Raw genomic sequence first — 26,162 nt, 5'->3', positions numbered from 1 at the left:
TTATTAATGCTTTATACATTTAAAGTACCTAGGCCGATACAATTATGTGAGGTGTAACAGCATGTGAGGTGGCCTTGATTTAAACAACTGACATTTCTATATTTTTATTTAGTGCCAGTAACTGGTTTTTGCAGTGCCATTCAATGATACAAGGTGCCTGATGTTATGTAACTTGTCATTACTGATTATTTGTGTTTTATTTTCTGGAAATAATAGCATTTATTTTAAACTTTATATTGATTTTATTAGTGTTGCACTGAAAATACTGTACCATGTAGATATGCTTATTAAAGAACGTACTCATGTAGCGGACCTGAGGGTTTTTTTAATTCCGAATGCACACGCTGAAAGAGGAAGCTCTGGGTCACGTGTATGGGCATAAATAGGTCCCTTGAACTGTTTGAACTACGTCCCATTGGCCAGATTGTACCCAGCTTCGAGGGACCTACCAATTGGGTGTTGTGGCTTACCAATTGTACCCACCCACAACACAGGGTGTTGGTTGTCCAGGTCTCACCACAATACGTGCCCTCTTTAAGGGAGGATCCTATATATCACCAGAGCAAAAGTTGTGACAAATTCATAGTACTGCAACCCAACCTGCTCAGCAATTGCTATAGAAAAGGTGAAAACATCACAGCCCAGGTCTATTTTGGTAGTGAGCTACGTTTCTTCCTGCCCTGGTTACTTACTAGCCAAAGACAGCCCAACCAGAGGAAGTGGACAATGGCAATGTGTTGCTGCAGCCCACAGCCTGTGCTGGTATTTATAGCTGGGCATGTACCACAGGAAGCAACTGCAAGTTCAGTGTCTCAGCTGATCTACTCTTAACGAAACATGTGTGCTTAATATGACCATGAGGGGGAAATTGGCTCTATATCTCCATGTCCTCTGAACAACTCCAATCATAAGATGCTTGAGTTATTACCCAAAGAAGGTTGGATTAGTGTCCCTATAGCTTACCCATCTATATGATACCCTCGCCAGTTACAGCTCTGGTTAAGTGTATGCAGAACTGGCTAGCTACTGGACACTTAATGCTGAAAGAGAGCCATAATGACAAAAAAATGGTGGAGTTTAGTGGCACAGCTGTGCTGTAGAGACCGGAGAATTTCCACCTACCTATTAAACAATATTGCTACTATTTTTCTTACCTAGCTAAGACATTTGTCAGGGATTCCAGAAGACATCTCAAGCAACACGTGTCTCTTCCCCCCTTACTAGGCACTTATTAGCCTGCAGAGTTATTCCTTATTCTACTACCTCCATTTTTCCCTCCTGAATTTTCGCACTCAGCTGTGCCCTATATCTTAAAAGTAATTCCAAGTCCAACTAGCCAGGGAATGGTACTGTGCAGTTTGTGAAGCATATGTGCACACCTTAACTGTTACATAAATAATTAATAGAAGCAATAAGGAAGCCGGGCATGTAGAACAAATTAATCCCTTATGCTTCCAGGGGATGGATGGATACATGGCTACAAATTCATCCTACCAGATCCTTGTTGACACAAGTTTTATTTTTAGAAGTAGAATGTGACACACACACACACACACACACAGAGAGAGAGAGAGAGAGAGAGAGAGAGAGAGAACTTCTAATATTTCAAATGAGACTATTCTCTGAGTCACAGCTGAATTAATGACACTATGATGCCAATAGCTGTAGGCTTTCGGCTGCTGGGATTAGGGAATAAAATGCATTGTTTCATTTGTTGGTGTCACAGCACTTCCCTAGGATGATAAAAATGCTTTAAGCCAGATTCTCACATATGTGACCATGACAAAAATAAATAACAGCAATGCACCTGTGATTATTACCTGGCGAACCTCTCTCCTGACCTGAATGTAAAAACCCAGGAAACGTTAGCTTTCACTAAAACTCCGGAACGTAAGACTATCATTAGTTAGGGCCCACATCCTGAAGAAATTTTTAGAACTGAGAAATTTTAACAAATGAAAATAGAACCTAATAATCAGGTTTAAATATAGTTGGCACAGAATTACCACATATGCCAGACTTTTCCAAATCCTTAACACTGAAAGGTTCCTGGTATTCATCAGATCATGGGAGAATTTCCTAACTTTCCTAACTGAAAACCTTAAATGGGAGAAATCAATGTTGCCTAATTGTGATCGGAAACCAGTTTGAAGTTGGTTGGAGGTTTTTGTTTTTGTGTTTGCAATAAAGTGGTACACATTTTTCATGAAATAATTAAATAATATCTCCAAATGAGATTTTCAGTTACACAGCCCAGGATGGAGATCATGGTCCAAGAATGAATGAATGAATTAATTTATTACGGTCATAGACCAGAAAAAACAACAACGATAGTTTACAAGGGGAGTAATGGTGTCAATTAAAAATTGTAAAATTATACATAAAAGCAATACACATATGCACACACACACACACACACACACATGCACACACGCACTACAATATATGTATAGACTTAAAAAATGAGGGGGCTTGTCCAGGGGTCAAGTCTTTTACTTTTTTACAGCTAATGCCCTCCGCTTGATCGCAGCCGCAGAAAATTTGGCCACTTTCAGTGTTACTTCTGGGTTTTTATCTCCTAGTAGGATTTTCAGCCGCTGAGATTCAGATCGACCTGGAAATTTCTGAACGATAGGGGAAATAAACAGTGACCTGATATCCCCATAGAGGTCGCAGTGTAGCAACACATGTGAAACCGTTTCCACCTCTTTCAGACCACATGGGCAGACTCGTTCAGCATAGGGTTTGCCCACGTATCTGCCCTTTAGTAAGGCAGATGGCAGTACATCAAATCTGGTAAGGGTAAACGCCCGCCTGTATTTTGCGATTTGTAAATCCAGCAAATATGGTGTTAGATTGAACCCTTTTCCATAATCTTGGATGGCTGGATATTTATCTATCTTGCTCATATGGTCCTGAAGCTCTACATCTCCTATTCGCTGGCTCACCATCCTTTTAGCCTTTTCAAAACCTGAGGCTATAAGTTCTTGTGGGGAAAGCCCCAGGCCCTTCAATTTTTCATAGAGCAACAATCTCCATTTAGACTGGAACGGGTCTAATAGAGTCAATGGAGCCACTCCCACTGGGAAAAATATGAGTTTTAGGCAGAAGTGAATCTTCAGGATCCATATCCTGGCATTGATAGGGAGTTGACCTACCTCCAGCCTAATGGCTGTGTTGGAAACACAGGTAGGTAACCCTAGTAGGGAGCGGTAAAATTTAGTTTGTACAGATTCCAGGGACTTGAGTTTTTGACAGTTAAATATCTGGATACTGCATACTGCCAGTGTTTTTTTGTGATGGTACAGTGGTACCTCAGGTTGAGTACTTAATTCGTTCTGGAGGTCTGTTCTTAACCTGAAACTGTTCTTAACCTGAAGCACCACTTTAGCTAATGGGGCCTCCCGATGCCACCGCGCCGATGCTGCGCGATTTCTGTTCTCATGCTGAAGCAAAGTTCTTAACCCGAGGTATTATTTCTGGGTTAGCGGAGTCTGTAACCTAAAGCGTCTGTAACCTGAAGCATCTGTAACCCAAGGTACCACTGTACTCACTAGTACAGAGTACCAGAATCTCTTACTAACTTATGTATTTATTATTGCCAAATTCAATCCTTTTGTGCCGGCACCCACAGCACTTTGATCATGTTGTAAGTAGCAATGCCTCTTTTTTAAACAAACAAACAAACAAACAAACAAACAGCACTGTGGAATGAAGTAACGTCTCAACAGCCGGTGTAATTATATACATTATGGGTCTGCCTCTTGACCCTTTAAGTAGAAGCTGCCATGGGAAAACATCATTAGCTATTATTGAATTAAGAAGCGTTGAGTTGCACTTGACTTCTAAAGATTACAACAAGGGATAGGGGAAAGGGGGATGAGGGGGAAAAGTGGGGTGAGCCAAATGGCATCCCAGAGTGAGGGAAAAGAGGATACCTTAGCTGCATTATATTTGTAAAGGAGGGTACTGTGAGGGAATTTATGAATTTGATAGAATTATTCGTGATTTTATGTTATTTTTTAAAAAATGCACATCCCCTCCATCTAATGCAGTCCCATTAATTGGAAGGGCCTTAAAGCAAGGAAAAAACCACAATCCATAACAAAGCAACATAAACCAGTCTCAGTGGAAAGTTTAAAAACTCCAGGCTTAGCAGATAAAAATGCCCTGTATACAGTTCAACAAATAAAAACAGGGACCTTTTCACCATTGATGGAAAACCTCAATGGAAGGGTCCAATTGTATGTGACAAATACAGTTGTGTCACAGACAGGACATGCATAAGGACCTCTCTACCAGATCATAGGTGGCAGGCAGGCTGGCAGGTATGTGAGGATGCAGCCCCTAAGGTATCCTGGAACCACACTCAATATCCTTGCTTCTGCATTCTGGACCAACTCAAATTTCCAAAGACACTTCAAAGGTAGCTTCATATGCAGACCGTCGTAATAAGTCAATCAGGATGTGAGAAGCATGTGGACTGTGGCCAGTCCAAATTTATTTATTTATTTAGGAATGGGTACAGCTGGTACACCATTTTAAGCTAGGCAAATTCTTTCTTGACCATAGCCACAGAGCGGCTGGGGAAACCCAGCCAGATGAGTGGGAGATAAATAATAAATGTATTATTACAGTGGTACCTTGGTTCTCAAACGCCTTGGTACTCAAACAACTTAGAACCCAAACACTGTAAACCCGGAAGCAAGTGTTTGCGAACTGTTTTTTTTTTTTTTTTTGGAAGCCGAACATGCTCCATTTGGAGTGTTATGCTTCTGATTTGAGTGCCACAGTTCTGTTTTGATTGTTACGCTGAGGTCTGCCTGTTTTTGCTATTTATTTTGCGTTTTTGTGGCTTTTTTGTTTTGTTTTTGTGACTGTGTGGAACCGAGTTCAGCTACTGATTGATTGATTGTGTGACTGTAGTACATTGTTGATCGCTTTCATTTTATGGATCAATAGTCTCGATAGATAATAAAATTCATGTTAAATTGCTGTTTTGGGGTTGTTTTAAAAGTCTGGAACGGATTAATCCATTTTGCATTACTTTATATGGGAAAGCGCACCTTGGTTTTGGAACGCTTTGGACTTCCAGAACGGATTAAGTTTGAGAACCAAGGTACGACACTATTATTATTATTAAATGTATTCTTGACCAGTTTATATTCTGGAACTGGCAAAACACAGCACTATGGGGCAATTGCCTTGCCATCCATGTACATAAACTAATATACAGAATCATAGAATCATAGAGTTGGAAGAGACCACAAGGGAAGAGACCATCGAGTCCAACCCCCTGCCAAGCAGGAAACACCATCAGAGCACTCCTGACATATGGTTGTCAAGCCTCTGCTTAAAGACCTCCAAAGAAGGAGACTCCACCACACTCCTTGGCAGCAATTCCACTGTCGAAGAGCTCTTACTGTCAGGAAGTTCTTCCTAATGTTTAGGTGGAATTTTCTTTCTTGTAGTTTGGATCCATTGCTCCGTGTCCGCTTCTCTGGAGCAGCAGAAAACAACCTTTCTCCCTCCTCTATGTGACATCCTTTTATATATATATTTGAACATGGCTATCATATCACCCCTTAACCTCCTCTTCTCCAGGCTAAACATGCCCAGCTCCCTTAGCCGTTCCTCATAAGTCATCGTTTCCAGGCCTTTGACCATTTTGGTTGCCCTCCTCTGGACACGTTCCAGTTTGTCAGTGTCCTTCTTGAACTGTGGTGCCCAGAAGGTACAGGTTGATGACAACATCAACTGACATCAACTCAAGACATGGCCTATGTTAGGCCCAGGCTGTTCTGAGTAAATGCAGCAGAAATAAGTCGCGTGATTTCCTGGAAACATTACCAGATCCTAATAAGTTCACCACCTGAGTTTTCAGGAGGAAACCAAGACAGACCAGAAAATTCAGAGCTAAATTTAATCTATTCATAATTCAGTGCAATTGATGGTTACAAAAAAATCAGATAGCGTTCAACTATTAATCATTAATTACTGCTTTTATAATTCTACTGTGCTTCATATACATATATGACTAGTTAAAGCCCTGAAGGTCTCTGACATAATTAGGAAACCTATTAAATTGATGCATTCCAAACTTCCAGTTACAAACTGGGCAAGTGCTATCTGTAATATGTATTCCTTCAAGATGATGAACAGGTTACTTCCAAATTCTATTGCAGGAAGGAAATGGATGCAATTCTTTTTCATCATAAAATCAATAGACCATACTAGGAAAAGTTCCTGGGTGTATATAAAGCCCTCCTTTCTCCAAAGCATCTTTTCATTTTGCAGTTGTAAAGCTTCTGCAGAGCCTCAGAATACAATACTGCATATCCACATTTTCTGCTTAAATAATTATCTTCAAAGTCAGGCCACCCACAAGCACCTTGGGGCTTTTCTAGCAGCCAGGCTGCAATCAGGTAGACTGCTTGATTTTTAGGAACAAGTATCCCATTAGGAGACTCTGGCAGAAAGACAGCGCTTGCTGCTTCACAGCTACTCTGTCAAATCATACATTTCTATAGTTCTGGTGTGTATCTTGTTAGCTATAATGGCAATGTCAATAGTACTATCAAGCCAGGCAAGCCAGGCACACGGCATGTACTGCTTGTGTCTTTTCACAAATGTCATTTCGTCTCCTTCACTTTCCTTTAAAAATGGAACACAAGCAGATATTTCTTCCCCTGTAATTTTCATCACCATAGTGGCTGCGCTGCAGTGATTCAAGGCTACACAGTGGGAAAAACAGTGGCTGTCAGCAGCACCTTGCTCTCTATTCAAGGGTTTGGCCTATTGATGAAATGAAAAGGCAGCTGATTAGTTTTCAGTCATCACCAATAATTTACCTGCAGATGAAGAAATAGATGGTACTGTGGAGTTGTCATGCAACAGATTTCTCTTTGTTTGGTGCGCACCATAAAGACTGATTGAACAGATTTTGCTGTGCTGACACAGTTTTCCTTCTAGAGTTAAATGCACATACAATGATGAACTTTTAAATGTGTATCTTTCCCTCACATCCAGCAGAAATTGTCATTCCTTCTGGAAGATAGCACCATGATTCCCTTTATTGCTGCCTTCTTCCATTTCTTACTCATTGATTGTTTCTGGCTTTCACCGGAAATCTTGTCCAGAGTGGAGAGCTCTGTACAGAGGTCTTGGGAATTTTGTGAGTGTTAAATGGCTCCTCATACAATGAAGGGTTGCTTCAGCCCAGAGACGCATTAAACTCCTGAATATTCTGAAGTTTATTTTTCTGCTGACATTCAAGCTTCTACCTTTCTCTGCCATGCCAGACTATTTTTGTTTAGTCGTGTCCAACTCTACATGACCCCATGGACCAGAGCACGCCAGGCACTCCCGTCTTCCACTGCCTCCTGCAGTTTGGTCAAACTCATGTTGGTAGCTTCAAGAACACTGTCCAACCATCTTGTCCTCTGTCGTCCCCTTCTCTTTGTGCCCTCCATCTTTCCCAACATCAGGGTATTTTCCAGGGAGTCTTCTCTTCTCATGAGGTCGCCAAAGTATTGGAGCCTTAGCTTCAGGATCTGTCCTTCCAGTGAGCACTCAGGGCTGATTTCCTTCAGAATGGATAGGTTTGATCTTCTTGCAGTCAATGGGACTCTCAAGAGTTTCCTCCAGCACCATAATTCAAAAAGCATTAATTCTTTGGCGACGAGCCTTCTTTATGGTCCAGCTCTCACTTCCATACATCACTACTGGGAAAACCATGGCTTTAACTATACGGACCTTTGTTGGCAAGGTGATGTCTCTGCTTTTTAAGATGCTTTCTAGGTTTGTTGTCACTTTTCTCCCAAGAAGCAGGCGTCTTTTAATTTTGTGACTACTGTAACCACCTGCAGTGATCATGGAGCCCAAGAAAGTAAAATCTCTCACCACCTCCATTTCTTCCCCTTCGATTTGCCAGGAGCTGATGGGACCAGTGGCCATGATCTTAGTTTTTTTGATGTTGAACTTCAGACCATATTTTGCGCTCTCCTCTTTCACCCTCATTAAAAGGTTCTTTAATTCCTCCTCACTTTCTGCCATCAAGGTTGTGTCATCTGCATATCTGAGGTTGTTGATATTTCTTCCGGTGATCTTAATTCCAGCTTGAGATTCATCCAGTCCAGCCTTTCGCTTATAAGTTAAATAAGCAGGGTGACAATATACAGCCTTGTCATACTCCTTTCCCAATTTTGAACCAATCAGTTATTCCATATCCAGTTCTAACTGTATCTTCTTGTCCCACATACAGATTTCTCAGGAGACAGATGAGGTGATCAGGCACTCCCATTTCTTTAAGAACATGCCATAGCTTGCTGTGGTCGACATAGTCAAAGGTTTTTGCATAGTAAGTGAAGCAGAAGTAGATGTTTTTCTGGAGCTCTCTAGCTTTCTCCATAATCCTGTGCATGTTTGCAATTTTATCTCTGGTTCCTCTGCCCCTTTAAAATCCAGCTTGCACTTCTGGGAGTTCTCAGTCCACATGGATCACTTCATGGATCCTTCATGGATCACTGCCTTGATGTGGCGAAGGGGCTTGAGTAACTCAGAGAAGCTATGAGCTATGCTGTGCAGAGCCACCCAAGATGGACAGGTCATAGTGGAGAGTTTTGACCAAACGTGATCCACCTGGAGCAGGAACCAGCAAGCCACTCCAGTATCCCTGCCAAGAAAACTCCATGGACAAAGACAACAGGCATGCCAGACTATAGAACATGGCAAAGATTAAAAGGGAGAATATGTACAATTCTGGCATAAGGAACCCAGTCTGCCCTGCGCTGACCCTAAAACTTCTCAGTGACTGCCGTTGGACTTCATTCAGCATCATCTTCTTCTCTTCAGCCTCAATGACTTTTCCATAGCCATTAAAAAATCTCAACCAACTCTTACTTGAACTGATGCCAAAAGCAATCAATGTGGCTCGTCCCTTACACAACCATGTAAATGTTCTATATACCACAGAAAAAACCCAGTCTCTCTCTCTCTCTCTCTAATGCATAAGGTCTGTTATTTATAAACAAATGCGTGGAGCCATGATGGCTGCTCACATGGAGGTAAGCTCCCTATGCCTCAGTACCACCACCACAGCCCCACCCAGGAACTGGCAGTAACACTCTGGCACTTGGAAGGCAGGTGAGCGACACTTTGCAACACCTCTCCACCTCTCCTGACTATGCCTCTAAATGCCATTTCCTGGGAATCCCAAGTGAGGAGAGCGCTGCTGTACTCTGGACCTGCTTGTGGACTTCCCATATAGACACCTTGCTGGCAACCGTGAAAACAGCATGCTGGACTTAGATGCCCCTCTGGCATGATCCAGCAAGGCCATTCTCAAACACTCTTAAAAAAAGAGATACACTGCACTGTCCAAAAGAAGGATACACAGTTATGAAATGCAAGATTCCTTAGGGATTGTTCTCGAAACTCCCATGATGAGCACCTGGGTTCCTATTACGTCTTTATCATTACAAAATGATTGGCTATTCAATACAATGAATTTCAACTATGTTTTGCAAAACTTATAATGTCCATTTCTGCTAACTGGCCCAAAGCCATCAGTTTTTAATTTGTTTTTGAAACAAAACAAAACAACAAAACAAAACACCGTGATTTGTATCTTAGGATTCCACAGTCGTGTACAAGAAAAATAAAGCCATGTATTAATTACTGTATTTACTTGAATCTAATGCACCACTGAATCTAATGTGCACCTCAGTTTTCAGAACCTTGAAAGCAAAAAAGTATTTTCTGGCGAGTATAAATGTGCCATCGTATCTAATGCGCACCTTAATTTTCACAACGTAATTTGGCCAAAAACAGTGAGCATTAGATTCGAGTAAATACAGTAATAAGACAGGTCACACCAACCAACATCAGCAGCCAGAATTGGGTAAGCAAGGGTAAATCTTCTGTATATGCCAAATGTATAGAATAGTCAATGCTTTTCTCGGCGACACAGCCAGCTGCAAGTGTGAGCAATCTGCTCCCCTTTTCAATATGCAATTGACTTTATGGTTGATCCTTTTACACATGTTTTGTTCAAAGAAATCTAACAAACAAATCCCCAAAGGGCTGTAGCAAAATGGGGAAACAACAGATTAAAGAAGGACTACAAACCGTGTTGTTTTAAAAACGCAAGAAATTAACCTCCAGAACTCATTCACCCAGGACATAATTGATGTCATCACCTCAGGAAATGTGTAATTTTTTTGGAGGGGGATGATTAGACTCAATGAAAGAGCTAAAGAATATTCACTAGCTATTCCTTGTTGTATCTAATAAAAAATAGAGGATGAAATACATTACTAGTACAGTAATTATTGATATATATACTGTAGAACCATTACCTAGCTCAATCTCAATTACTCATTTCACTTAATATGCTCTATGTTTCTTACGTTCATGTCGTAGTAACAGCTATCTGAGGCTGAAACTACACAATTGTTTAAAAATGCAAGTTGGCCCTAATCACATTTTTCCCCAAGTCTTTTTTTCTGGATGGGGGGGGGGGGGATGCAGAGATCTTCCTGCCGAGAGTGCTGAGAAGAAAAGAGCTTCCGGTAATCTTCACCCACCAGCTACAATCTACAAGATCTACCCCCACCCTACAATTTAGCTTTAAATAAGTGTTCTTTGAAGGGGGAGAAAAAACCCTAATTGCAATAACAGAGAGGTGGTGTGGGAGGTCATAACTGAAAAGAGTTAACTTCCCTACCCCTCCTATTTATTACAATAAAATTGCCCCTTCTCCACTACAATTAGGTTTTAAAGAGGCCTTTTATAAGCTCCAGTAGAAGGCTTTTTTCAAGCCTAATTGTTCTAGTTCTTTTTTTTTGGGGGGGGGGGTATCTTCCTAGAGCCTGCAGGTAGGGAAGGAAGGAAGGCAAACTTTTCTGGCTGCACTCTACATTGGTATCACAACTAAATTTGCTAAACTTTTCCCCCACACCCAATTTCTGGCAAGGAGCAGGGGAAATGAGCACACAGGTGTTTATGTGTGGCTGCTGTGTGTACACGCACATTTCTCTCTTTTCCATGGAATTTATGATCACCCCACCCTATACACAGGCGGTCCAAAAAACCCCCAGCAAAAATATGATCACAAAGAGTGTAAGACATGTTAACTATTAGAACCACACATTTTATACTAACTCAAACAGCTGTTGTAAAGCAGTGGGTGGTGCCCATGAACCCTATTAATTCTATATAGTTTTACCTTTCGTTAGAGCCGAAGCTTGACATTAGCAGTGACACACAATCAGGTGAACCAGTGAAAGTCAGTGAAACATTTGATTTACTGGTGCTGTAGAACCCATTATCCACTTCTGAGTGTTGCAGCCTTGCAGACTGAAGTGGCGGTGCTTTCTCACCTTTACCATGAAGTCAGTATTCAAGGTTGCATTTAAAACAAAATAAGCAAGCGTCAAAAACTCATCCAAATTCTCAAGTCAAGAGATCTCCTTTATCCTTCCTATTAAGATCTAAATGACAAACCGAAAGCAATTCAAGACAGAAAATAAACCATCAGCAAAGCTAATTTCAAATAAGTCCATCTGTTGGAACATACAGGAGGTCGAGGTTTATAAGCGAAGACCAGCAACATCTCCATTTCCCCAGAATTGAGCTGATCACATCACAAAAGGTCAGACAGAACTTGGAAAAGCATTGCTTATTATTTCAGTTTATTGGCTGTGGGATGCTTATGTATCCATTTTAAAGCACACCATCTCATCACACAACAACCCACCATTTTGAGAAAACTGTTGTTGTTTTTTAAAAACTAATATATTCCATAGCACTATGTACAGTTGTACCTTGGAAGTCGAACAGAATCCGTTCCAGAAGTCCGTTCAACTTCCAAAAAAATTGGAAAAGAAGGCGTGGCTTCTGATTGGTTGCAGGAAGCTCCTGCAGCCAATTGGAAGCCACGGAATCCGCATTGGACGTCCAGGTTCCAAAGAACGTTTGCAAACTGGAACACTAACTTCCGGGTTTGTGGCGTTCGGGAGCCAAAATGTTCGAGTTGCAAGGCGCTCGACTTCTGAGGTATGACTGTATTAAGAATCTTTGCCAGTCAGTGGTAATATTTTTCTTTTGCTCCCCTTCTGCTGAGACTCAGCTGTGGCTCACTGGATGCACTTCTTCACTGTGAGATAAACAACTGTGGCTGTTTCTACCCACTCCCTTTCACCCAACCTTGAAGTAAGGTGAGGAGGAAATGCTGCTGAAATGAGGAGCAATATTTGCATCTATCATTTGATTTCAATGGGCTTTGAGGATTTCTCATGAAGTCAATGGATCGTTGATTAATTTTGATTAGATTGTGATTAATTTTGATTAGATTGGTCCTTCACAAATTAAGCAATTTAGGCTAGCTGGCACATGTGTGCAAAGCAACAGACCAAGCGGGGACTATTTCTTTCTGAGCTGGGCTAACCTAGAGGCAGAGCAGTTTTGCTCACTGTTAAGGAATACATGCCAGTGATTCATGATCAATTGTTTGTTTTAATTAATTTTTATTTAATCTTGTAAAAGACAAGGTTACAAATCATAAACAACAAACATGTGAGAGAAATCCCCAGAAAGTAATAAAAGTAAACAAACTACATAAGATATAAAACAAAGGTTGCTGTTCAGCCTGATTATTCTGTCTGTCCACAGGCACGAAGCCCCCCAAGTTACTGGTCAGTGATATTTGACATCAAGGCTTTTTTTGCTTAAAGAGTTCCATAAACCTCCATATGTTGTTGGTGTACTTGGGGCGTATGTTCTCTCATTTATATATTTAATAGACTCAAATATATTTTATATTTAATAACAATGATGATGATGAAGAAGAAGAATCTCCCTTTGTGCAAACACATGCTTTGCATTAGCTCTTCTGACATAGCTAAAATCCAGACTTTGTCATGCCAGATTTCCACCGTGACTTTATCCATTTCCAAAAGTGTCTGGTGGTCAGTCTAGCTGCTATTAGAAAGTAGCCAATTTTGTACATTCCAAATTTTGACTATCCTAGATTATCTACTGCAATCAGATCTGGATTAGATAGCAAATGATAGTTTATTTCAAAAATTTTGCATAGCAAACATGTACCGTATTTTTCACCCTATAGGACACACTTTTCCCCCTCCAAAAATGAAGGGGAAATGTGTGTGCATCCTATGGGGCAAATGCAGGCTTTCTCTGAAGCTTGGAGAGCGAGAGGGGTCGGTGCGCACCGACCCCCCTCTCTCTCCAGGCTTCAGGAAGCTATCCGTAAGCCTGGGGAGCCCGCGGGAGTTTCCGCAGGGCTCCCTAGGCTGCGGATAGCAGCCTGCTTGCCGGAGCGCGGGGCGTGCTGAAGCAGAGCGCCCCGCGCTTCAGGCAGATATCCGCAGCCTAGGGAGCCCTGCGGGAGTTCCCGCGGCTGGCGGGGGGGGGAATATTTTTTTTTCTTTATTCCCCCCCCCCAAAAAAACCCCTAGGTGCGTCCTATGGGCCGGTGCGTACTATAGGACGAAAAATACGGCAATCTGAATAATCCATAACACATACTGGCCTAACATCATGTAAGCATACAGAAAATAGCATTGGAACTGTTCTTCAGTACAGGTGGTGACCATTTTGCACAGGGTTTCCGTTTCCGCCCCCCCCCCCATTGGTGGAGCACGCATAAGCACGCCCCGCCCCACTACACTTTCTGATTCTTCCTTCCTCCAGGTCCAAAAAGACCTGAGCATCGGTGATTGCAGGTCAGTTAGATGTGCCTAAAATGGTCATCACCTGTCTGGGTAAAACTGAAGCTGAAAATGTTAGTTGTTTAATTCTTCATGCTACTTTTGGAGCACAATCTGACAGAACAATTGTTTGCATGTTTACTTAAAATAAACTCCAATGGGGCTTAGTCCCTGATAAATGTGTAACAGGACTGCAGTCTTCATTTGTTTTAGGAGTTTTGATTTTATCTGCCTCATTTCCACCAACACTACTCACAAAGTTTTCTACAAGCCATATTTTATTATTGAAACTGACAATGAATTAATAACCTAAAATGTTTTTATCAATGCATAATTTGTAAAAAGTATTAATTAAAATTACCATCTGCAAGAGACAATATTATTCAAATTAAATCTCTTGTACCTCAAATGCTTGTGGCTCATTTTCTTGGCATTATATTAGTCACTGTAAATTATGCATTTCATACCAAGGCTAATCTGATTAATAGGCTTGTATTACCAGCTCTGACTAGTACAGTGTTATATGAATACTGGAAGGGACTTCACTGCTCTCAATAGATAATAAAACCTTATTTATGAAGACCTCATAAAACATTTTCATTATAGACTCCAGTAGCAATTTATATAGTCTAATTTGTGATGCATCTCTGAAGGGGAAGCTTGATTCCCAAAAGGGCAGGGAAATGAACTTGAGTCCTGAAGGGACCAGAACACTGGAAATATATTCTACTTTTACTGTGCAAGTTACTTAAACATTTAACTGTTTAATGTAACTTTGAAGCAGGTGAGTTAAGAAAACTGAACATTTTAGCTCACAGTACATTTGTGAATTTCAAGCTAGTGATCTAATCCTGCTGCTGAAGATCCCCCAGCTGCTCTGTATACATTATACACAAGTTATACATTTTGCTCTTAAACTCCCAAACATGTATGTCTTTCTGTTAATGGTGAATTACATAAGATCTGCTATTACATTATGTAATTGCCACTAAGCCATTCTTACGCATTTTGATTCATTATACCATCATCTCTAAAGTTGAGCTGGCATATTAGAAGAACAACAGTTCTGCAAATCTATTTCTATCCCAGTGAATTCAGAATCCCGATATAATACAGCTAGAATAAATTGCCTTTGCAGCTTATTCTTAATCCTGAGAATTGTAATTATCCCATGACAACAAAAACAAGAGCTCAAATAAGCTTCTTTAAATATGACCTCAAAAAGGCACAATTTATTGCATATTTTATTTGGAGGCATAAAGCCCTACAATAGATGGACAAAAACTTCCTCAAGAGTCCTTCCCTAGATCATGCCAGCCAAACAACTCGGCAGAATAGGATGGGCAGAGACCACCTTAGCTGTGACCCTGCTTTGCAGGCTTTTTCTCACCTGGCCTGGGTGGCTGAGGCCCTGACTGACTCCAGCTACAAAAGTGGAGGCTGCTAAACAGACATTTGGGCTGTTTAGGGGTGTAATTGTTCTTTAGATTAATATTTTGTATCTTTATTTTAGATCTCCTTATGAGTTGTGTGGTAACTTTGCATACTTTTAAAATTTTATTCATTGTTTCTTACTAATTTCGTTTTGTTTGTAATTTAGCAAATTTTTACATGTTGTTAGCCGTCTTGAGCATGGCTTTAACTAAGGAAAGGCAGTCTACAAATAAAATTATGTATGTGTTTGGAGAGCCAAGATCAGAACTTGTTGGTTTCACCCCAGTACTAAAAACACTGGAAAACAGTTTTTAACACCACCCCCCCCCCAAAAAAAAACCAAGCAAACTCTGAATTCATAAAGTTCTCCTTGGATAATAGCGAGCCCAATCCTGGTCCTGCCATTCTGAAGCAAGTTGATGTGAGACTGCTCTGGAAAGCAATGGTCCACATTAGGGCTGTAGAGGAATTAGGGGGCTCTGTTTTTTGTGCGTTTGAATTCACCTGATCTATCTCTCCCAGGTAGGTGTGTAGACTGGACAAGTTATCATCATAATTTTTATCCTTAACCATTTTCTACAAGCAGACTGCATTTACATTTACTCATTCTTGGAGCAGCTGGGAAGCACATCTCTTGCCACGTTGCCTGAGTATGTGTGTGTGCTCCCTGCTCCCCCATTATGGTAGTGTGCACTGACTCCCAAGAACCAGATCAGGTGGCTGTATTCACACCTTAATTCAATCTGAGACTGTAGCATAGTTTTCTGCCTTTCCTACTTTTAAATATAGAAATATAGGATAGAAATGATGGTAAATAGCAAATAATGAATCACACCAAAGGATTCATACAGCAATGTTACAACGGCTAAGTACAATGGGAAAACCAGACTTGAGGAAAACTAGTCTAGTATTTGGTCCATGTCTATAAGGACTCAGCTACATTGGCAAAGAAAAAAACGCTTTATATATATTATATATGCATTATAACACTGTGACACCAGATGGTGCAGTGGAGTTCTGTTTTTGCCAACCCGATTTCTCATACAAAGTTTGCAACGTGTTTAACTGAAACACTTCTTTGATCCAGCCTAGGTTCAGTATTAGAAAGAATTGTCTTCTGTAAGCAAATGCAGCTCACCAAAAGAGGCCTTGAGATTAGGCACTTTCGCAATGTTTATTTAGAAAGCAGCAAACTTAAAGCAGTACCTTAAATGAATGAGATAGTTTAAAAAAATATAGTGAAAAGTCCTATTGGAAACTGGAGCAGCACATCCTCTTAATTGCAGGTTTCTCATGGCACAGTGTGGGGCAATTATAACAAGAGGTATACTTTAATATCCATTAATATCCTAGAAAGGTCCACAGAAATGATGAAAGCAGGGTTCAACTGTCCTGCAACATAAAATCAGGGTTCTGAATCATTCCTTACATAAAATGTGCACATGTACATCAGTTTGCATATTAGAAACTGCCTCCACTATGAGCCATAGTTGCTCTTCAAACACTCCCAGGTATCTTGAGGATTTGGCAGGGAAGCTGGGTAAGACAGATGATGTGTCACTATCACACGTGTATTATTTCTCTCCAATTTCCCTCTTACGTCAAATCCACAAAATGGGCAGGGAAGGGAAAAGCAAATATTGGGAGCTGCAGAAAACTTCTTACACTCCCTAGGAGAACGATCAAGATTTTAAAACCAAGAGAGTATTTATCAATTGCCTGGTGTATGAAAGCATTAGCAGTCCAGAGCTGCATATACAATATAATGCCCTTACCTTCTATCTTAACTGATTTTTTAAAACTATTAATCCCTTGGTTCTCTACTCACAATCTATTATGTGCTTTACTGAGAAGCATTATTTGAAAGGTGCTAAACCAAAATGTGATTTATTACTGGAGAGACATGAAAATATACTGCTTGTATTTACATGAGGAACAGTGCCTAATGAAAAACAAGATTAATAATATCCAATAATAAAATGTGGCCTAAACATATGAATGTGTGCTTCAATCACAACCTTTCTTTAAAAATCTACTTAGACTGCATAGTGTGTAGGAAATTTGACTATTCCTCCTTACAATGAATTGTAGTGCTTACTTTCAATAGAAAAATCTTATAATTCTGTTTTAATTCATGTCCATATCAATAATTAATATTGATATGCCAACTAGATTGTGAAGCAAACTTCGTATCACATGCACATACATATACATACACACACAATTTGAAAGAAGAATGAATTTGAGGAAATATGCAAATAGATTATGAGATTAACTATACAATTAGATTAAAGATCGCTGGTGTTCAGATAGTACAATCCTGCAGGAGTCCTATTTGAAATGGGTGGTCAAATCAAACTCCTGCACCTAGCAGGATTGAACCCTCCTGCTTTGGGGGTGGGGAGAGACATAGCATTTGCTCACGATCTGAAAGACTGATCCTACAATGCAGGTGCATGACAACAAGCAAGACAGTTAAACCAAGTTTTAAGTTTTCAGAGGCGGAATTCAAGTTTTCAGAATTTCTTTCTAATGCCTTGCTCCACACCTTAAACCAAGTAGGTACACTCTTCAACACAGATTATTCTTAACAGTCAAGCCATTATGTGTGCAATCTTAGTACTCTTTCACTCAGCTGCAGTTTCGCATTTTATATATATATATATATTTATAAATATTTTATTAAGATTTTTAAATAAAAATGCAAAGATAAAGAAACAGAATAACATATATCATAACATACTTTCTTAACATCTTTGGACTCCCTCACACCTCCCGCTCCCATTTGCATCGTTGTCAATTCTTGCCCGCAATTTATCATCTTGTTTACAGTCTTATGTCAAGTTCATTTAAATATAATCTGTTAGTTCTCCAATAGATTTATAATTTTTCCTCAAACTTACTTATCCTCTTAATTCCATCTAATTTAGTGGTGCACAGTTATTTATGATCTAGCATCCTTTCTTAACATTCAATCAAATTACAATGTTTTTTTAAATAAGTCTTGAATTTCTTCCAATCTTCTTCGACCCTCTCCTCTCCCAGGTCTCGGATTCTGCCAGTCATCTCAGCTAGTTCCATATAGTCCATCAGTTGCATCTGCCATTCTTCCAGCGTGGGTAGATCTTGAGTTTTCCAATTCTTAGCGATAAGTATCCTTGCTGCCGTTGTTGCATACATAAAGAATGTTCGGTCCTTCTTTAACACCTTCTGGCCGACAATGCCCAGAAGGAAGGCCTCTGGTTTCTTAGTAAAGGTATACTTGAACACCTTTTTCAGCTCATTATATATCATTTCCCAGAAGGCCTTCACTTTAGGGCAGGTCCACCAGAGGTGAAAGAATGTTCCTTCATTTTCTTTACATTTCCAACATTTATTGTCAGACAAATGGTATATTTTAGCAAGTTTAACTGGGGTCATGTACCATCTATATATCATTTTCATTACATTTTCCTTCAGAGCATTACATGCAGTGAAGTTCAGCCCAGTGGTCCACAACCTTTCCCAGTTCTCAAACATAATGTTATGCCCAATGTCCTGAGCCCACTTTATCATAGCCGATTTAACCATTTCGTCTTGTGTATTCCATTTTAACAGCAGGTTATACATTCTTGATAATACCTTAGTCTTTGGTTCTAACAATTCTGTTTCCAACTTCGATTTCTCCACCTGGAACCCTAACTTTTTATCATTTTTAAAGACTTCTTTAATCTGAGCATAATGTAACCAGTCTCGCACTTTATCCTTCATTTTCTCCAAACTCTGCAATTTCCAATTGTCTCCATCTTTTTCTAGTATTTCCCAATATTTTGGCCATTTGGCCTCCATATTGGGTCTTTTTCGGGCCCAGTTTCGCATTTTATAATTTCTAAAATTTTGGCCCAGATCCCATTAATGATTTTCTGTTTGCAGCAGCCTTTTAATGTTTTAGAATAGAACAAGTATCTTTTTTATCCTTGAAACTATTCTCATTCGAGATGGGGAAAACATTAGCCAGAAAATATGTGCAATACATGTTCAGAAGCAGAACCAATAGCTTAAACCTGTCATTTTAAAAAACCCTGCACAAAAAGCTTACATTCAAACATGATGAAACAGACACCATGAAATGCACCATACAGTCAAACTTCCAGTACAGCTAGAATGTCTTTCTGATATAAAAGCTAAGAGCTGTATCAGGATCTTTCTCACAGCTTTACAAGCAGTTCCCTCCTTCCTACATCTCAAGGGGCTTTCCCACTTATTGAAAATTGAGAAACGTTGTCTTTTCTTTTACCCTTTGCACTTTCAAGATGTTTATAATCTCACTCATAGCCTTCAAAATCCTTTAGGGGCAAGAACTGTTATGAGAACAATTAGAACAAACAGAAAGAGCAAATTGGTGGCTAAACAATGTGTGGAAGTGTATGAGTAAGGTCTCATTTTGCCCTTGTCGCTACAGAGAAGCACTTAGGCTTGCTGAAGCTCCCAGGTGTAACTACTTGCAACAACTACAACCCTTCCCTTCATTTTGCTCATTCAGTGAATGAAGCCACAGACAAAAGGCAAGTATAACAATGCCGTAAAGTCAGGCACAGCAGGGAACCTGAATGGCATCAGTAAGGGTGCAAGTGTTGCGAGCAACTCTCTATCAAACTGGGGGTGAAAGGTGAGTGAAAAGTCTGCTCACACAATGTTGGAGAACCACCCATAGGGATGGAATATGCCATCCCAAATCATTGGTTCACCTAGCTCAGTACTGTTCACACCAACTGGCAGTGACTCTCCAGGGTTTTAGGCAGCCGTCTTTCCCAGTTCTACCTGGAGATGTCAAGGACCGAACCTGGAACCCTTCACAAGCAAAGCATGTGCTCTACTGTCCTCCTTGTATTTAGATATCGCCAACTTCATGTTGACAAAGTGTTTGCTATTGAAAAGCTTAAGTCCCATAACTTGATGGATGTGGACACTAAGGCACTGCAGCATGAGTTCAAACAGAGCTCAGAGCCCCCAGTGACATAATGGCTTGGTGCATCTTGCTGTTAACCAGAAGGGTGGTGGTTCGAGCCAAACCAGGGGTTGTTGTGGACATTGCAGGGGGTTGGACTAGATGGGTCTTGGAGTCTCTTCCAACTCTACAATTCTATGATTATATGAACTGTTGGAATTGAGCTGCTTTTTATAAGCACGGTACATCATCTCCATCTATTTTTAGTGATCGCAGGATTGTTGTCCTCATATGAATGAAGTGTATATATGTGGCCTTTCATAACTTGAGTTCAGCTTGCGAAGTCTGAGAAGGTGTATTTCATCTCCCTTCACTGTACGATGCACAGTAGTTTAGTGCACAAGGCAGTGTTTGCAACAGCTCTGTATGGTTTCGTTTTTATACCTTTGTTATTTGTTGAAGATCTCATGCAACGTTAAACAAATCATCTGGAGACAGCTTTCTCAATGAAATTCAGTGGTTCCTTACTAGCAACAGAGAAGGAGTCTGTTTTAATTGTATTTATACATGATATTTGGTGGTTTCAACCTGATCAATCTTTGCTTACTTCAGTCCACTTCTTCCATTGAGCACTGGTTATATCTTAGCCTTTTTCTTAGTTGATTTCTCTCCCCCCACCCACAAAAAAAGCAAACAATATGCAAAATTATATGCAAAGATATGGTTAATACATGTGATAGAGTCTAATAATAATAATAATAATAATAATAATAATAATAATAATAATTTATTATTTATACCCCGCCCATCTGGCTGGGCCTCCCCAGCCACTCTGGGTGGCTTCCATAAAAACCAAAAATACAGTAAAATATCACACGTTAAAAACTTCCCTGAACAGGGCTGCCTTAAGATGTCTTCTGAATGTCAGGTAGTTGTTTATCGCTTTGACATCTGCTGGAAGGGCGTTCCACAGGGTGGGCGCCACTACCGAGAAGGCCCTCTGCCTGGTTCCCTGTAGCTTTGCTTCTCGCAATGAGGGAACCGCCAGAAGGCCCTCGGCGCTGGACCTCAGCGTCCGGGCAGAATGATGGGGGTGGAGACGCTCCTTCAGGTATACTGGACCGAGGCCGTTTAGGGCTTTAAAGGTCAGCACCAACACTTTGAATTGTGCTCGGAAACATACTGGGAGCCAATGTAGGTCTTTCAAGACCGGTGTTATATGGTCTCGGCGGCCGCTCCCAGTCACCAGTCTAGCTGCCGCATTCTGGATTAGTTGTAGTTTCCGAGTCACCTTCAAAGGTAGTCCCACGTAGAGTGCATTGCAGTAGTCCAAGCGCCAAACTCCATGTGCCACTGTATTTCTGCTGAATAGTTTTATACTATAGATAACACAACTTTTTTACACAGTGATATGCATTGCTGTATGTACTGGTTTATGTGCTGATTAAATTAGGAAACTTGAGAATGTATATGTATGTAATATGATAGGGGTGAGCAGGGGGGGTGCACCCTGCTTCCCTTTGGGTGGGTCTCCTTCATGGATCTTGGCAAGGTGATGTCTGCACAAAAGCTCAGCTGGATAGGGTTGCTGCTGGGCCACAGCACCCCAGGTTGCCTATGGGGCTCATCAGAATGGCCTGTGCTAGTGGACCTGGCAACTGGGCAGGACTGGAACATCAGCCAACTGGAGTGCTGCTCAATGACAGGATCCCTGCTCTATGCCACACTACTCTTACTGCTCCAAAACCAAAATAAAGTTGCTCCTTGAGTGGATTAATGCTTCTAGACCCTGCACCCTGAGTGCACTAAATTCCACCCAGCTCCTTATTCCTTATGCTTTTTAGAAACATCATACTATCAGTGAAGGATACTCCGGTTTTGCTCATGGCTAAGAATTCTCATGCGGGTGAGGACGCGGGTGGCGCTGTGGGTAAAACCTCAGTGCCTAGGACTTGCCGATCGTATGGTTGGCGGTTCGAATCCCCGCGGCGGGGTGAGCTCCCGTCGTTCGGTCCCAGCTCCTGCCCACCTAGCAGTTCGAAAGCACCCCTAAGTGCAAGTAGATAAATAGGTACCGCTTTATAGCGGGAAGGTAAACGGCATTTCCGTGTGCTGTGCTGGTGCTGGCTCGCCAGAGCAGCTTCGTCACGCTGGCCACGTGACCCGGAAGTGTCTTCGGACAGCGCTTGTTCCTGGCCTCTTAAGCGAGATGAGTGCACAACCCTAGAGTTGGACACGACTGGCCTGTTCGGGCAGGGGTACCTTTACCTTACCTTAATAATTCTCAAAATGGATAGATTGAGCCACTTTTGAGCTGTGCAGAAATCATTTTGTAATGGTGAAAGCCCTTGCCAAACTTTTAAACAATTTTGTTGTTGCTGTACCACTTGGATATTTATGCTGATTTGTCTGCTTATTTGCATTGGATGTCATATTTTAAATATACATTCTTATTTGTTCAGTATATTGGTGTTCATTTTAATGCACACATCTAGGTTTATCACCACCACATATTTTTCTTTGTGACTTTTAGGGAATGGCACTCCTTCTTTTGAATGTCTGTGTTTGCAGGCTGCATGTAATAACCAACACAGGAAAATGAAGTTGTTTTTATACTCCATTAATGTTCCAAATTTATAATGCACTTATTTTTAATGGACTGAAAAGTTTAGCTTTACTGTTGCAACATTTTATTTTGAAAGGAATGATTCAGTTGCAGCTCTAATTTAGAAATTATAGATAAACATATATCCTCACCTCCAAGGCAGCCAACAAAGGAAAGCAGGAACATCTGTTTCCATAGTAACAACATCTTCAGCTGCCAAAAGTTAGAAGTTCTTGTCCAGCCTCAAATGAACAGTACACTTAAGTCTTCCACACAGTACCTTTAATCTGTTAAAACAACATGAATACACAAATAATTTAATTATAGGATTCACCACATGAAAAGCATATTACCTGTCACATGAACTTTTTAATGGAAGGAAGATTGATGCTCCCTCATGGCCATAAAAAATTATTCACTTCAATTCAGGCTCGGTAAAAAAACTATACTTAGAATTAGAAAATTACACACTGTGCCAGCTAGCAATCAAGTAATCTTATTTCTTTGGGAGTGCTGTTCTTGCTCTGGTTTCAATAAGTAGAGTTAGTGTGTTCCAAAATCTACTTTATCTTGCCAATGAGAGGAGTCTCATCTTAAATGTGGGAAATGGGGAAATGGTAGACATAGAGGTTATTCCAGGCAGTTCCAACTAGACCCAGAAGGAGTTCAAACAAGACCCAAAGGTGCATCAGAAGGTATCAAGTTCAATCCCTGGAATCTCCAGCTTGGTCTGGGAAGGCCCCCTGCCTGAAAGACTGGAAAGGCTCTGCCAGTCAATGTAGGCAATAACTGAGCTAGATGGATCAATGGCTCTAACTTAGAATAAGGTTATTTTCTATGATCCTAACATAATATTCTGTTAATTACTATATCTGCACTGGAATTCCAGTGACCTGGATAGCATCTCTGACTACAAAAGGAAAATAATCTACATGTGTATGCAAATTCATTCTCAAATTTAGAAAAATAAATAAATAATTGCCATAAAGCAATATTCTCAAGCACAGCAATGGTTCAGTCAGTCAAATACCAGAATTTTAAAGTGCACACAGTAATCCCATCAACAGACCTACTCAAGCTTTCTTAAACCTTAGACCGAGCTCCACAGAGAAATCACATGCTTTACAACTACAGCTCCTTCACAGATAATAGCCACAGCTCTTTCACCCATAGGCATACGGTAGATTTCCTCAGTGTTCATATGCGGCAGCTAGACTGGTGACTGGGAGCGGCCGCCGAGACCATATAACACCAGTCTTGAAAGACCTACATTGGCTCCCAGTATGTTTCCGAGCACAATTCAAAGTGTTGGTGCTGACCTTTAAAGCCCTAAACGGCCTCGGTCCAGTATACCTGAAGGAGCGTCTCCACCCCCATCATTCTGCCTGGACGCTGAGGTCCAGCGCCGAGGGCCTTCTGGCGGTTCCCTCATTGCGAGAAGCAAAGCTACAGGGAACCAGGCAGAGGGCCTTCTCGGTAGTGGCGCCCACCCTGTGGAACGCCCTTCCAGCAGATGTCAAAGCGATAAACAACTACCTGACATTCAGAAGACATCTTAAGGCAGCCCTGTTCAGGGAAGTTTTTAACGTGTGATATTTTACTGTATTTTTGGTTTTTATGGAAGCCACCCAGAGTGGCTGGGGAGGCCCAGCCAGATGGGTGGGGTATAAATAATAAATTATTATTATTATTATTATTATTATTATTATTATTAATTTGTGGGTTTTCATCTGCTTGATTTGCTTCTTCTTTCCTCTCCTCGGACATTTTGAAATGTACCTCACCTTCGCTCGCTCCATCCAGCCCCTAACAGATGAAAGCATCTTTCCTATTTCTCCACCAGCGTGAACAATCAATGGTATTACTAAATTCTGCCTGGTGACACAATCATAGATATACAATAAAGATCATATGAAAGGCAGCCAGGAAACAGGTCTTCCTCCGGGTACTTATGCAGCTCAGCATTATAAGAATTATCTTCATTTGGAGATCAAAACAAGTTTTCTTTTTTTAAAAAAACCCAAAACTAATGTTGCCATGTTAGCCCAACAAATCTCCATGAACCTTAATGCCTGGCTACAGTACAGGGGTGGAAATATGCCATTTCCTTTATGTTTCATGCCTGAGGCTAGTTTAAATGATTAGATTTATTCAAACTGGTTAAAAACCAGTTGTGTTAGCCAAATTGCAGTGTTCTGTAAGAACTGGCTAATGTGCCTAATATATTTGACACTTCCATGACTTTCGTTGCACTAGAAAAAATACCAATATGAGATTTTAAATATGTATGTAAGTATGTATGTATTGGATGTCTGTGGGCTGAAGAGAAATAAATTTGTGGACTGTTAAGTCCCAGCAGTTCTTACTGCCTTTCACATCTTTTAATCCACTACAAACTGATGCTTTCGTGCACTGGAAATCTCAACAGTCATATAAACTTCTCAGTGAAAGTCATTAAACAAAGGGGAAAGCCACATCCAGGGAAAATGCAGAGAGCATTGTTAGTGTTAACTGTACTTAAATGTCGGGGTTTAAAAGGGGTGCATGTGGAGATTTGCTAAGGCTTTAAGGCAGCACTCCTGCCTTGCAGAATTCTTGCATCTTATCTTAGAAAAAGAGCCACAATGTGAATTTGAGTTGGAGTATTAATAATCTTGCCATTTAAACTCCCCCTTCATGGATCACTGCCTTGCTGTGGCGAAGGGGCTTGAAGAACTCAGAGAAGCTATGAACTATGCCGAGCAGGGCACCCAAGATGAACAGGTCATAGTGGAGAGTTTTGACCAAACGTGATCCACCTGGAGGAGGAACCGGCAAGCCACTCCAGTATCCCTGCCAAGAAAACTCCATGGACAAAGACAACAGGCATATAAAAGATATGACGCTGGAAGATGAGCCCCTCAGGTCGGAAGGCGTCCAACATGCTACTGGGGAAGAGCGGAGGGCAAGTACAAGTAGATCCAGAGCTGATGAAGCGGCTGGGCCAAAGCCGAAAGGACGCTCAATTGCGGATATGCCTGGAAGCGAAAGGAAAGTCCAATGCTGTAAAGAAAAATATTGCATAGGAACCTGGAATGTAAGAACCATGAACCTGGGTAAGTTGGAGGTGGTCAAAAATGAGATGGCAAGAATAAATATTGACATCCTGGGCATCAGTGAACTAAAATGGACAGGAATGGGTGAATTCAGTTCGGATGACCATCATATCTACTACTGTGGGCAAGAAACCCGTAAAAGAAATGGAGTGGCCCTCATAGTCAACAAAAGAGTGGCGAAAGCTATACTGGGATGCAATCTCAAAAATGATAGAATGATCTCGATACGAATCCAAGGCAGACCTTTTAACATCACAGTAATCCAACTTTATGCACCAACTACTTGTGCTGAAGAAACTGAAATTGACCAATTCTATGAAGACTTACAAGACCTTATAGAAGTGACACCAAAGAAGGATGTTCTTCTCATT

At 40.8% G+C, this 26,162-nt stretch overlaps 1 protein-coding gene across 1 annotated transcript in view; it reads right to left on the bottom strand.

Moving 5' to 3' along the window:
* The window catches only part of CNTN3 (contactin 3), a 183,281-nt gene that overhangs the window by 112,104 nt on the left and 45,015 nt on the right, over window positions 1-26,162 (bottom strand). The window contains exon 2 of the mRNA XM_083723483.1: window positions 22,849-22,983. Within this exon, the coding sequence (XP_083579609.1) occupies window positions 22,849-22,903 (55 nt within the window). The 5' untranslated portion in view covers window positions 22,904-22,983. The remainder of the gene's footprint in view (window positions 1-22,848; window positions 22,984-26,162) is intronic.

The sequence above is a fragment of the Podarcis gaigeae genome, assembly GCF_964106915.1.
Source record: "Podarcis gaigeae genome assembly, chromosome: 2".
Lineage (NCBI taxonomy): Eukaryota > Metazoa > Chordata > Lepidosauria > Squamata > Lacertidae > Podarcis > Podarcis gaigeae.
The sequence above is the reverse complement of the archived record's forward strand: the minus strand, read 5'-3'. Positions and strand labels throughout refer to the sequence as shown.